Source organism: Pectinophora gossypiella, chromosome 21, assembly GCF_024362695.1.
Source record: "Pectinophora gossypiella chromosome 21, ilPecGoss1.1, whole genome shotgun sequence".
NCBI classification, from domain to species: Eukaryota; Metazoa; Arthropoda; class Insecta; order Lepidoptera; family Gelechiidae; genus Pectinophora; species Pectinophora gossypiella.
Genome location: NC_065424.1, coordinates 580501 through 592892, shown reverse-complemented (window position 1 = coordinate 592892; position 12392 = coordinate 580501). Strand labels below are relative to the sequence as shown.

The 12392-nt window shown below is 38.2% G+C and overlaps 2 protein-coding genes across 2 annotated transcripts; both read right to left on the bottom strand.

Moving 5' to 3' along the window:
* Nucleotides 1-2170: 2170 nt before the first annotated feature.
* LOC126376900 (mitogen-activated protein kinase 15-like) lies at nucleotides 2171-9768 on the bottom strand. The gene is made up of 8 exons (XM_050024465.1): nucleotides 9396-9768; nucleotides 7118-7324; nucleotides 6234-6440; nucleotides 5482-5622; nucleotides 4495-4634; nucleotides 4082-4283; nucleotides 3196-3357; nucleotides 2171-2658 (listed from the first exon to the last, which is right to left on the bottom strand). The coding sequence occupies exons 1-8, from the start codon at nucleotides 9515-9517 to the stop codon at nucleotides 2199-2201; spliced, it is 1641 nt and encodes a 546-aa protein (XP_049880422.1). The 5' UTR covers nucleotides 9518-9768; the 3' UTR covers nucleotides 2171-2198.
* Nucleotides 9769-10237: 469 nt separating this feature from the next.
* Nucleotides 10238-12298, bottom strand: LOC126376896 (plasminogen receptor (KT)-like). Its single transcript, XM_050024461.1, has 4 exons — nucleotides 12103-12298; nucleotides 11890-12020; nucleotides 11472-11581; nucleotides 10238-11371 (listed from the first exon to the last, which is right to left on the bottom strand). The coding sequence occupies exons 1-4, from the start codon at nucleotides 12181-12183 to the stop codon at nucleotides 11238-11240; spliced, it is 456 nt and encodes a 151-aa protein (XP_049880418.1). The 5' UTR covers nucleotides 12184-12298; the 3' UTR covers nucleotides 10238-11237.
* Nucleotides 12299-12392: the final 94 nt, after the last annotated feature.

The following is a 12392-nucleotide window of genomic DNA, read 5'->3' as shown; positions in this document are numbered from 1 at the left end:
AATGCAAATAAAATGTCCAATAGCAATATTGCTTTTTAGATGAATTGCTTCAATGTGGCCGTTTTAAGCCCGCAGTATTTGAACTCGTGCTTTCCCTCCCCCGCATGTCTGTGCCACCTAAGGCGCGGTACAGTACTCCCTTATACTGTTCAAACCGTGTTATTATAAGGTATAATAAAATGAATACGCAATATTTTTATCAATTTTGAAGCATTTATATTTCACAGGAAGATTAATTCAGCTTCAAATTTGACATCAAGACGTATTAGATATTTGATCCCTTTTGAACACTTGTGTTAGTCAAGTCTAGGTACCATTAGAAAAAATAGTGAGCGATTCCTGTTATAAGGTCCCAAAACTAGGTGAATTTTTGGTAAAAAGTTGTTTAAGTACTTACACGTAATGTATATGCAATTGATTAGTGTGAAAGGCCACTTTATATTTTATAGAAAATCTAGAATTCAAATAGGTACCTATTATTATTTATTTATTTCTAAACGTAAGTATTTAGAATGTTCCAGTTTACCCTCATTAAAAAGAGACAAATCGCATTCGAGAAAGATACGCCGAAAAACCGCTTTTTAAATGTAAAATAAAAAATTATTAATATTATGGCAGTGGTTGTATACTTTATCAATAGGTCTATCATAAGAATGATCATAAGTGTTTTGAATGACTGGTATCACCCGGGTGCTAGTAAAATCAATTTTTGTACTCTATCTATATTAAAATTTGCAAAATCGTGTATAATTATATTAATATTCCCTAAAAACAAATCGTACTCGATTATCATTTAAATCCTTGAATACGGTAGTTTCCAACTAGTCAAATCAGTTACTTTTTACAAGGAGCATAACCACAAAGAAATGCTCCAGCCTCGATTAAAAAAAGAGTAGCAGAACCGAATAAGAGAAAGATTAAGGAAAAGCTTTGCCCAGCAGTGGCAGTTAAATAGAAAAGAGCTTTAGATCTGTCTTTTTTTATTAATCAGAATTTTATAATTTATCTTTGATCTAGGAAACTACCCAATACGCAATGTGAACAAGATAGAAATTGTCACATGAAAAATAACAGTTGCTTAGTGTTGCCATCTTTGCACTAAAATTAGTGCAAGGATGGCAACATTCGTGTCGTCATTTACCTCGCGTTATGTTGTATTACATTGTTACCACAGGGTTTTGTTTCTCTGAATTGTGGTACATAGACATATCTACAAAAATATCATGAAATATTGAAATAGGTTGAATGAGCGGAAGGCCTGTGCCCGACAGGGACGTATATAGACTTTTTTTAACGTCAAATAATTTACTTAAATGACAATCGAATACCTGAGTTCAATTTTAATATCTATAGTGTAGTAAGTATTATAAAAAAATGCCGTCGCTAACAAATTTTTTTTTATTCTGTCTGGACGGACTTGACATTTCATTTCAATTTACATTTCCAACAAAATACAAAAAAGAAAAAGTAAATATTATTCTATCACATTTAGGACTAGAATTTAACAGAATATAATAAAAAAAATCAAATAATTAAAAATATAGGTTAAAACAATTTCTAAACCTTGACATTAGAAGCCAAGAAGAATCCGCAATCGAACGGCAAAGTATTTTTTTAACTAGCAACATTAATTCGATTTTCATGAAAATGCGCTGTTTGTTCTAAAATTTCCTATGTTTTCATAGATCACAGTTTTTATTTCATATTTTTGTCAATTTGTCCGATATGTAGAACATCAATAGTTTTATGGCAGTTTCAATATAAGTAGTAAATAAATAAAATCTATTTATAATTGTGCCCCATTAGCCTATTTTTGCCTAGATACTTTGCCTAGATAAGACAGATCATTAAAATAAGAGTCTTTCTTATCAAATTAATCTTTGATCGTCATATTTTTATCGCATGCCAACATTGAGAACAAAATTGCGGAAATATTATTGTAAACTAAATAAAAAAACCTACCAGCAATTTCCCATCAAATATAAAATCTGGATCAATCGATCGACTTTAATATTACCTTTTACATCCCATCAAAAATCCGCCATTATTAAAATCTCCCGCCAAAAATAAACGACAATCGCACCCAGAAAACAACAAAACTCAAACATAATAACAAATAATTAACCTCAAAACTAATACAAAAGACCGTTGGCCTAAAGCGAGAGCAAAGTGAGATTCTACGCGCTACCTACCTGAACTCATCTCATGCTGGTCCGTAGGTCCATGAAGGCACTGGCTGTGATCACTCCGTACTTCTGACTTGGCCTTACACACCTTATGTAATCGGCGTCACCTCCTAGAGTTATTGTCGAGAAGGAGGTGGAACTCCTTCGTTGCTGAACCGTCTTCTTGTCCCCACTCATGAATCCGCTTCTAGACGGCGATTGTCTGGTGACTGGTTGGAAGTAATCCCCTCGGCAGTTAGTCTCAAGCCAGTCGTGGCGTTCGTACTCCATGGCTCGTAAAGGCTTCTGGCCAGTTTGTTCTGAGCGGTACTCCTTGATATGCCGTTCGGTGGACTTGGTCTGCGCGGGTTTCTGCCGAGACTTCTGGTCTGCGGAGACACTGATCTTGCTCTTGGAATAAATTCGGGTCGGTTCTGGCTCGTGGTAGCTCTTGCTGCTCTTTGTTGGAGCTTGCATTGGGTGAGGCTTCGTACTGTGAAGAATTCAAAAGGATATCAGTTTGACTAAAGTAAGACCGAAGGGGGATGGGTAAACCTAGCTCAGCCGCTGGTGGGGACCGGAGAGTTGCCGTTGCCGTTATGCTGAATCAACTGCAGATTCTGACCACCTATATAGCCGAGAAAAAGTAGCTGCAAGAAAAATCTCAGCACAGGGCCCCAGACGTAGAGACCCTTATTTCAATTTAAAAATATTTATTTCGGAAACTAGTCCATTATTATGTTGGTAACAGAAAGCTTAACCTAGTATTAGTAACAGATTCGAAACACGACAACTAAATAATAAGTTCCATGGGACAAGCCCGAGTCACCGATCACATTGCTGGCGACTGCGTGCAATCGAACCCAGCGGTTCAGCAGCAGCAAGTCGTAGCGTTCCACCAATGCGCTCATGATGGCGCTGGAGCTGGCGCGCGCACGACACAACAGAGACGTACAGCTCGAAAACACACCGGAGGCGCCACAGCGTCGCGGCAACCCCAGCAGCGCCCTGAAAGCATTGTTGTATTTACCTGGTATGGTTCTTCCTTGTCTGCGGCTGGTGTCCGTGCGAGGTCTTGGCCATGATGCTATAGAGCTTGTTCCTGTAGTCGTCCACTGACATCTGCTTGTCATCGCGAAGGGGAAGTAATACATCTGATGGGAGCGTCGGCTCGTCTCGCTCGCAATGGAACCTAGGAAAGATGAACCAGATCATCATCTCCCTAGCATTATCACGTTTTCCACAGGGTCCGCTCACCTAACCTGAAGATTTGACAGGTCCAGTTTTTTACAGAAACAGACTGCCTGTCTGACCTTCGAACCCGCGAAGGGAAAACCAGCCCGATACAGGTTACGTCACATACCTCCGAAAATGCTTTTCTCGGGAATGTGGGTTTCCTCACAATGACTTCCTTAACCGCTGAGCACGTGATAATCATTTATGATCCAAAGATGGATTCGAAAAACAAATTCGACAGTCATTTGTCAAAGATGAACGAGATATTTTGGCTACTTATTTATCTTTTGATCCTGTGCGTCACCAGGCTGCTTCTCAAACGGGGATTTCGCTGACACTCCCTTCGCTCAAATGGAGACTCAGCTTTAGTTGAAAATCAATCATCGGTAAAATAATCCATAATGCTGCTTAAAGAACATATCTAAATCTCATGGTTTTAGACGTTAGCCTTGTTAGTGATATGTAGTGAGCCGTATCGCGGTTTATAATGGTCGAGCCAACTTTGTTACTGAAAACTGCATTTAAAAGAAATTGATAACTCATTGGTGCAAGTCCAGTACCAAGGTTCCAAACAGCGCTCCCCAATTGAGAAGCAAGCCGGTGTACTACAGGACCACGGTGACCTTTGTTGCTTTTTACCCGACCGTCAAAGGGAAATCAATTATTATATTATCACTTACTTGGCAACATATTCGTGGTCAAGCGCTCTTTCAGCGCTGAGCCGCTTGGCGGGGTTGAACAGCAGCAGGCGCTGCACCAGGTCGGCGGCGTCCCGCGGGGCGCACGACAGCAGGGACGTTAGCGGCGCTCCGCCCGCAGCCCCGCCCGACACTTGCTCGCGGATGAGCGACGAGCCATAGCCGGAGCACACTGCTGTTATGTCTGAGAAAACGACAAGCTTCCGTAAAAAGAAGGCCGTATAACATATCTCGTGAAATCTCAGAAATTCCTGTGCTGTACTCTTGGACCTCAACGGAGGACTATCTAACAGGGCTACTCTTCATTACGAACCTATATGTATAGTTTTACAAAATGGCAACAAGGTAACAAAACTTAACTTGGCTTTACAGAAAGTCTGGGAACCCTAATATACCTTCAGAGGAGGGTTTGGGCAGCGCGGCCATGATACGCTCCACCTGGTTGACGGTGGAGGTGCCCGGGAACAGAGGCTTGCCAGTCAGCATCTCGCCCAGGATGCAGCCCAGCGACCACATGTCTATGCCCTTTGTGTAGCTGGGGAAGATATGGAATTGTTAATTTTAGTTGTCAAAGGCTCCAAACGACCGATCACGAAAAATCAAACTCAATTGCAGTTCACTTTTGGGCACAGATCACGAATTCTGCAACATCGAAGCAATTCATCTAAAAAGCAATATTTTAATATGACATTTGAGCGTAATATAAAAGTAAGTACGCAATGCACAATGCCAATAAATGTCAAAATGCTTCAATATAATTAATTAAAACACAACGGGTTCTTACCGCGTTAAAATCAGGGATATAAAACTCCCTTTTCGACTACTACTCAACTCTTCTACAAGTAGTTTAATATGGCCTTTTTAACTGTCCACAGCAGAGACAGAGAGAAATGTCGATAAAAACTGCCTATTTCTCTCATCAGGTGTCGCTATTGTTGAGTGTTCTTAAATTTTGACAGTTCCCCATAGTATTTAAGTAAACAAACATACTGTTTTGGTTATATTTTTACACTATAAACCTTTGCGCAGCGTTTAACTGCCAAATCATAGGTATAAGTTATATATTTATTCCCAAAAGATCGGAAAGAAGAAAACTTAGAGAAACGTATTTTCAATCAAACTGCCTTTTTCCAACTGGCTGCTTTTCTTTTTCGTAAGTAATCCTTCAGACGGAATACACTCCACGTTGCTCTACATTTTATAGTAGTTTATCACGAATTTTAGCTGCAGAATGTAGAGTACTGTCAAAATTTAGGAACATTCAACAGTGCTGCCGCCTACATTCACGATTCTAGTTTTTATCCTCATTCGCCAAGTAACTTCGCTGGTATGCAACCGCCTTGACACGATGTATGTAATAAATTCGCACGGGTTATACTAACTTCTTGCTAGCGATGAGTATCTCCGGCGCGCGGTACCAGCGTGTGGCTACGTAGTCCGTGAGACAGGGGTCCGCGCCCTCCTCGCCGCCCGAGTACATGCTCGACACCGACCGCGCCAGACCGAAGTCTGCTAGCTTCACCCTGGACAGAAACCGTGAGAAAACTATTAAGGATTCCGTGGCGAGGATTTGACGATCAAGTGAAAGCAGAAAAAGGAAGAAATCTTAATCCTTACGGTCCGTACCAGTTCAAATCCCGGTGGGGACATATCACAAAAATCGCTTTGTATTTTTTATGATTGGTTGATTGTCCTAAAAGTACGATGATCCGTGCTTCGGAAGGCCGTTTGTCCCAGTTACTACTTACTCTTGTAAGTAGTCGTTACATCAGCCATGTCAGGGGCTAATGGCGACTCAATAACCCTGACACCAGTGGGTTGTGCCACACACTAGAAGATAAGTGTAACTCATTCAGCGCTTATCGCTATCGTCCCACTAGAGTCGATTAATTCTTTCAAATATTATTCTCTCAGGCAACGCCCTGAGCAGAGATTCGCGCTCAACTACCCTCAGGCCTATTGGCTTAAATTTTGTACCGGGTGAGAGCCCTCAGCGCTCTCCATTTATCCGGCCACGACGGAAAATTCCACTTGATATTAGCTCAGGATCATGAGCTGAATCATCCCTCTCAGTATTCGTTACGATGTCACTAACATCATATATCCATGCTACTGGCTACTAAATTACACCGACCTGCAAGCGCTGTCAATAAGCACGTTGCTGGGCTTCTGGTCCCTGTGTATGACGTTCCCGGAGTGTATGTACTTGGTGGCCTTCAGCATCTGGTACATGATGTACCGCTTGTGGATGTCCTTGAGGATGTTGCCGCGCTTGATCACGTTGTGCAGGTCCGTCTCCATGTACTCGAAGCCAAGGTAGATATCCCGGTTATTTAGAGCCCTGGAACAAAGATATTGGTGCTAATTCCTGTAAATACCATCTAATTTTATTTTAAGTTATATCTGTCATTTTCTTATCCGCCGAAAAGGAAAGGAAGAGTATTGTATTGTATTAAAAAGTACACAATTCCTTTGTGGTTTTTACGACATGCCCGGGGACGATAAGCACCTTTTTCTTCGCTCCCAGTCTATACAGTACTTAAGTCTTAATACCAACCAGTGTTGAGTGAACGACTGTAGGAAGAAGTCTTCGTTGCCTAATCGCTTCTATCGGGTAGGCTGAGTTCCACTTACTACAATCCTGACGCACCACTGTCAATTCTTCCACTATTATCAAAATCTTCATACATGCTCGCCGGTTTTGAATACCCACTCTGACTCTTAGCTGACTTTCCTTTGAAAATATCCTGAATTTGATCTCGGTAGGTATGTCCGCCTAGGCCTTCCTTTTCTAACTCTACCGCTGATCACCTGATTGTCCGAAACTAAGACGATCCGTGCTTCGGAAGGCACGTTAAGCAGTTGGTCCCGGTTACTACTTACTGATGTAAGTGCGTAATCGTTACATGAGCCATGTCAGGGGTCTTTGGCTGCTCAACGATAACCCTGTCACCAGAGTTGATGAGGTTGGTATTCCACCTCACAACCCACACGATAAGAAAAAAAACGAATACTAACCTGTGAATACTATGCAGCTTAACGATGTTGGGATGATTCCTGAACGACTGTAGGAAGATGATCTCCCGGAAGGTGCGTTGCGCGTCCGTCTGGTTCCTGAACGCATCGAAGATCTTCTTGATAGCGACCACGTCCTTAGTCTTCTTGTCAACAGCCTTCCACACGATGCCATACGCGCCTTTACCTAGACGCTTCTTTATGTCGAACCTTGGGAACCACATACATAAATAAAGGGGGATAAGGAGGGGGGGGGGGAATAAGGGACTTGAACCCGCAGCCGGGACGAGCGTGTTAACCATTACACCTCTATTTTATTTTTTTTGACATGACTTATTGTAGATTTGCCGCAGATGGCATTAACTACGTGACCCGACAAATTGGGAGCGCTGAAGGCTCTCACCCGGTTAACCATTACACCGAGTCCTCCTGTCCATGCGAAATTCTTTCGATCTATAACAGTCATGAGCAATATAATTTACCCACTTTAGGACTCTGTCACACTAACATATTTGACATTTAGTGAGACTTACAGTTCAATTTATCAGAAAAGTTAATGTGACATGGTACCAAAGTGTATACATATTAATGCTCGTGCTCGTGACCGTATGTATTAAGCCGATGCCAGCGCCATATATCTAGAATATTGAGTACTAATATTACTTAGACCGAGAAGTCTACAGTTACATGTAGATTTCAACTTATAGATCGAAAAAAATTCACATGGACAGAAGGAGGACCCGGTCGTGTAATAATTGACAAAAGCCAAGTTCAAGTCTCGTCCGAGTCAGCATTTTTTTTCTCTTTGTGAATTTCCCTAAGCACGTTTTATAAAACAAAAATCATACATAAATAAACTCCGTAATCCCTAATGGGGTAGGTAGAGCAGAACCACATATCGGATGATAATTTGCAGCCACTATTTTGCAAGTATCATTGACGTGTCTTATAGAGATGCCTTGGATGGCATTCACTGACGGACAAAAGTACAAAACTTTAGAATGCTACGAAGTTGTAACGAAGCCCTCGCGCATAATTCGCGCGTCACTCATCCGTCCCCTTCCCTTTCGGCGCATAAGAAAGTGATAGATATATTATATAGCTAGAGACCCATGTACTGACTGAGTGACTCACTGACATAAAAATAAAACTACAAAATGTCAGCTGAAATCAGCACCAAGGATGACTAATCAAATATAAAAGCTACTACAACCCTAAAATCGTTCAAAGAGGTAACCCTAGCTCTAGGTATTAAAAAGCTCAATTCCTAGTAATACATACGAAAGTCAATCTAGTACAGCTATTTGAATTGAACAGAATAGCTGAGTAAGTAAGCTTCAGTCAAACCATGACATCATTGGCATGACTATCACTATTTCTGTAATGATGCCTACCCAGAAAAATATCTGGCTGATAAGTGTCTGATAGAAATTATCTGCTAAATAAGATCTGAGTAGTATACAGTTATCATACAGTTGATGTAGTTATTGTAGTGTTAATTATTTGCTCAAAATATATACCTAATTTCAGGCATACATACACATAAACCCACGCCCGCAATCTCAAAGGGGTGGGCAGAGCCACAAGCGATCAAAGACAACTTGCAGCCACTGTTGATACAATGTCCTAAGATGAATATGATGAACCTTATGGTGACAAGGGATCAGCCTATCGCCTGTGATATCAAACAGAAAGCAGACAATCCCTCCGTCGGCTGACAACGAAGACAAGCAGCTGAATGTGTTCCATGTTTTTTATTTGCTACCTGAACAGCATAGAAGGTATACAAGCAATATTTTCCGGTCACTTAATAATATTTATGTAATAAGATTGAAAAATTGGCTTGTGTTCTAGGTTTAAGATATATTTGAATTATGAATTTCTGATTCCTAAATAAAGACAGATTTTCTTTTTTTCTAACTTATTTAACAGTTTTAATGAAGAAAAACGTAATAATAAGTACGAATTTTTATCATGTTTTTCTATGACATCACAGTGTGCTTTTTCATACAATTTCCTTAGTAATTTCGTGTTTTGATGTTTAGTAAAAAGCAACTGATTTGACTAGTTGGAAACTATTGTCTGTTTGCCATAGTCATTCCTAACCCTATACTATTATAAACTTTATATAGGTACTAAATTATGCCACTAGTGGGCAAAGCTTTTCCTTAAACTTTTTCTTGTTCAGTTCTATTACCCATTTTTTTTAATAGAGGCTTGAGCCACTCTTGGTTGTTATGCTCCCCAATAATTATAATTATTAATAATAAATATAATTTACCTCTTCAGTATATGCTCATCAATTTCAGACATATTCTTTTCCGGGCTCTTTTTCTGGGCAGGTTTTTGTGCTGCATCCTTCTTCCTCTCCTCTTTCCTCACATTAGGCTGATTCTGACTCATATTGCACACAAAACCTCGTTGTTCAAATCGCTAATGCAAAATTCCGCTCTACAATTCAAAGGACATTATTTATGAAGGACTCAAGACAGGCATGTCGGTTATCGTAATATGTAAATTCAGCGCCCTTCTACATCGTAAACTCATTTGAATATGATAGCCGCGCGTGCCGACCATCATTTTAAACTATATTGATCTCTAACAACACACTAAGCAACCGACAAATCGATATAAATTGAAGAGACCCCAATCAAGAAAATTTACTCTTTTCACAAACTTCCATAAAAGTAATTATTTACAAGTACTTACTTACAAAATAGTAATAATGTCTCACAATTTCCATATTTTCGGACTTTTTACATGGAACTAAGTATTTCACGAGGTAATTAGGCTAATACCGACAGGTTCTCAAAACTGCCAATCGAAATTCATTTGTTTACGGCGCCCAAACAAGACTGTCAGTTGCCATAGTAACCGCGATTGACAACTTTGCTAGAGATGATGACACAAATAAATGTATAATCGATAAATCGATAATTACAAATTTTCACACAAATTATAAAATACATTCACCTTTGTAGAAGTAGTTGAAACTTATTCTAAACAATGAAATACCTTTTATACGTTTGTAAAGTTATATTTAACATTTCCAAAGATACACGAATTATTTGTCTTGTTAATACTAATATACTCGTATCGGCATTAATTTGGCTAATATGCAAAATTAATAAAACTCGACAAACTTATTTGATAGAAAAAAGCTGCGCTACGTAAACCAAAAATATATAATAAAAATTAAAGTCACTAGTTAAAACTTTAAAACTTCATAAAAACAATAACAATATTAATAAAACTACTCTTACAAAATAATAATAAAAATATAATAACAATGGCAATAAAAAAATATTTATCAATGCGTCCTTAGCACTAAATGGGTTTTTAAAATATCACAATCACTTGACAAAATTTTAAATATGTACGTACTATTGGAACGGGTAAAAGCACTTTTAAATAGTAATTGTATGTACTTACCTATCATAATAGCACATTCAAATTCAGCAGAGTATTTGTTAGAAATTGATAGTTCCAACTGAAATATTTGAATTGGAAATATTTTTAACTTGTACTGAAAACACTTGCAAATTTTATTGCGTATTAAATCAGAATGTATTATTCCAACTTAACGACATTTTTTATTATTATTAAATATTGTATAGCTAACAGAATGAAGATACAATTTCTAAAAAACACCTGTATAATATAATGCAATACCAGAGACCTACATGCTATTATTTTGAGATTCTTCAAAAATGGAATGAATCAAATTTTAAGACGTTTGAACGATTTTAAAGTTAAGTTTCAAACCCACTCACGTTAATTGAGTGCACAAAGTCAAGCGTGCGCAACTCTACAAATCTAGCTTTTACTATCTTTTAATCCTGCCTTCATATATTGGAAATGTATACTAAGATAAACCCGAATACCGAAACCTTATTTGAGAGACACCTAAAGTTATCTCTTTCTGCCATAGAAGATATGTAGTTGAGTATACGAATAATAACCCACCATGTTTTAAGTGCATAAAACCGCATTTCTCTTCGTTATTTAAATATAAATATCAACAAACTAGTAAATTCCAATATATGACAACAGTTTTCACCAGCCCTCTAATCTACGAAGCAGATGCGTGAAGGCACACTCCTGAACATTCTGTAAACCAGCTTTAAAGCAATGGTGGATGGATCTTTTTCTTCTCTTCCACTTCGAGACGACCGAGGTCAATAGACGATGGGGTTGGCAAACCACAAGGCCACTCCAAGCTGTCAGCTTCATGTGTCATAATGTGTTCAGCTTCCACTGAAAAGAAATACATATAAATATGTTATCATTCTGTAGTTAAGCATCAGGTCATCAACCTAAAGTAAATTAGCGTTATCAATTGAACTTTGATACTTACTTCTAATTCTGTGTATTTTATTTCCATATGCAAGATCCCAGTAGTACAGAGTTACGAATGTTAACGGTATTAATGGCATAAGCAGGTATTGTCGTTTGGTCCTCCTGAAACTAATTTTATATAAATTATAATAACATTCTTTAAAAAAGGCAAAATCATAAAATTATCAAAAGTGACTCTATTCTCAACTTCTAGTAAAAAGTCTTAAGTCAACTTCTAAAAAAAATCATAGTCTTATAATGAAGTAAAAAATATTTTGGAAAAATTAAGTCTCTAGAGGTAAGGGTAAGTTATGTGAATATTTATTAAATCAAAAAAGTACTTTTTTAATTTTTTTAAAAATATTAAGAACTCACATTTAATTAAATTACTGTTAACCAAACGCTTTATCAAAAACTATTTTAGTTCAAAATATTACCCTGTAAACAATCCAGTAGCACTGGCAATGTAGAATGCAGTAAGCCACAAGCACGTATCTCTATTTTTAGCAATCTGCATCGCCACTTGCCGCTCTTGCATTTGATACTGAAGTTGAATTTGTCTTTCCATCTACAAAAAAACAGTGAATTACAATATTTCATATAATTGTTAAAAAAAACTTTCTTTCTTCACATATAAAGTCTTTGTTTACCTTTATTTTATTTATGGTTTGTATAAACTCTTGGTTCTTTTTGAAGTTTTCTTCCATATTCACCGTAAAGTAATTCCCCATCCTGTTAAAAGTTTTGTTTTAATTCACTCTTCAATTAATACAATTAACAACGCCCTTTCACATTCGTCGTAATGATTACGTGCGTAAACAGCTGACTACGTGACTATTATGCGACCCCTGTGAATTGTCAATAAACTATTTTCACTCCAATCCGTTTTAATATTGCACAACTGTTTGCTATGCTAGCTGTGATTATATTTTGAAGATAA

Coding starts and splice junctions, on each gene's coding strand:
- LOC126376900 (XM_050024465.1), bottom strand. CDS start 9,517: ATGAGTCAGAATCAGCCTAATGTGAGGAAAGAGGAGAGGAAGAAGGAT. Junction 7,325..9,395: donor GATGAGCATATACTGAAGAG/GTAAATTATATT, acceptor GTGGTTCCCAAG/GTTCGACATAAAGAAGCGTC. Junction 2,659..3,195: donor ACAAGGAAGAACCATACCAG/GTAAATACAACA, acceptor AATTCTTCACAG/TACGAAGCCTCACCCAATGC.
- LOC126376896 (XM_050024461.1), bottom strand. CDS start 12,183: ATGGGGAATTACTTTACGGTGAATATGGAAGAAAACTTCAAAAAGAAC. Junction 12,021..12,102: donor AAACCATAAATAAAATAAAG/GTAAACAAAGAC, acceptor GTTTTTTTGTAG/ATGGAAAGACAAATTCAACT. Junction 11,582..11,889: donor GCTACTGGATTGTTTACAGG/GTAATATTTTGA, acceptor ATATAAAATTAG/TTTCAGGAGGACCAAACGAC.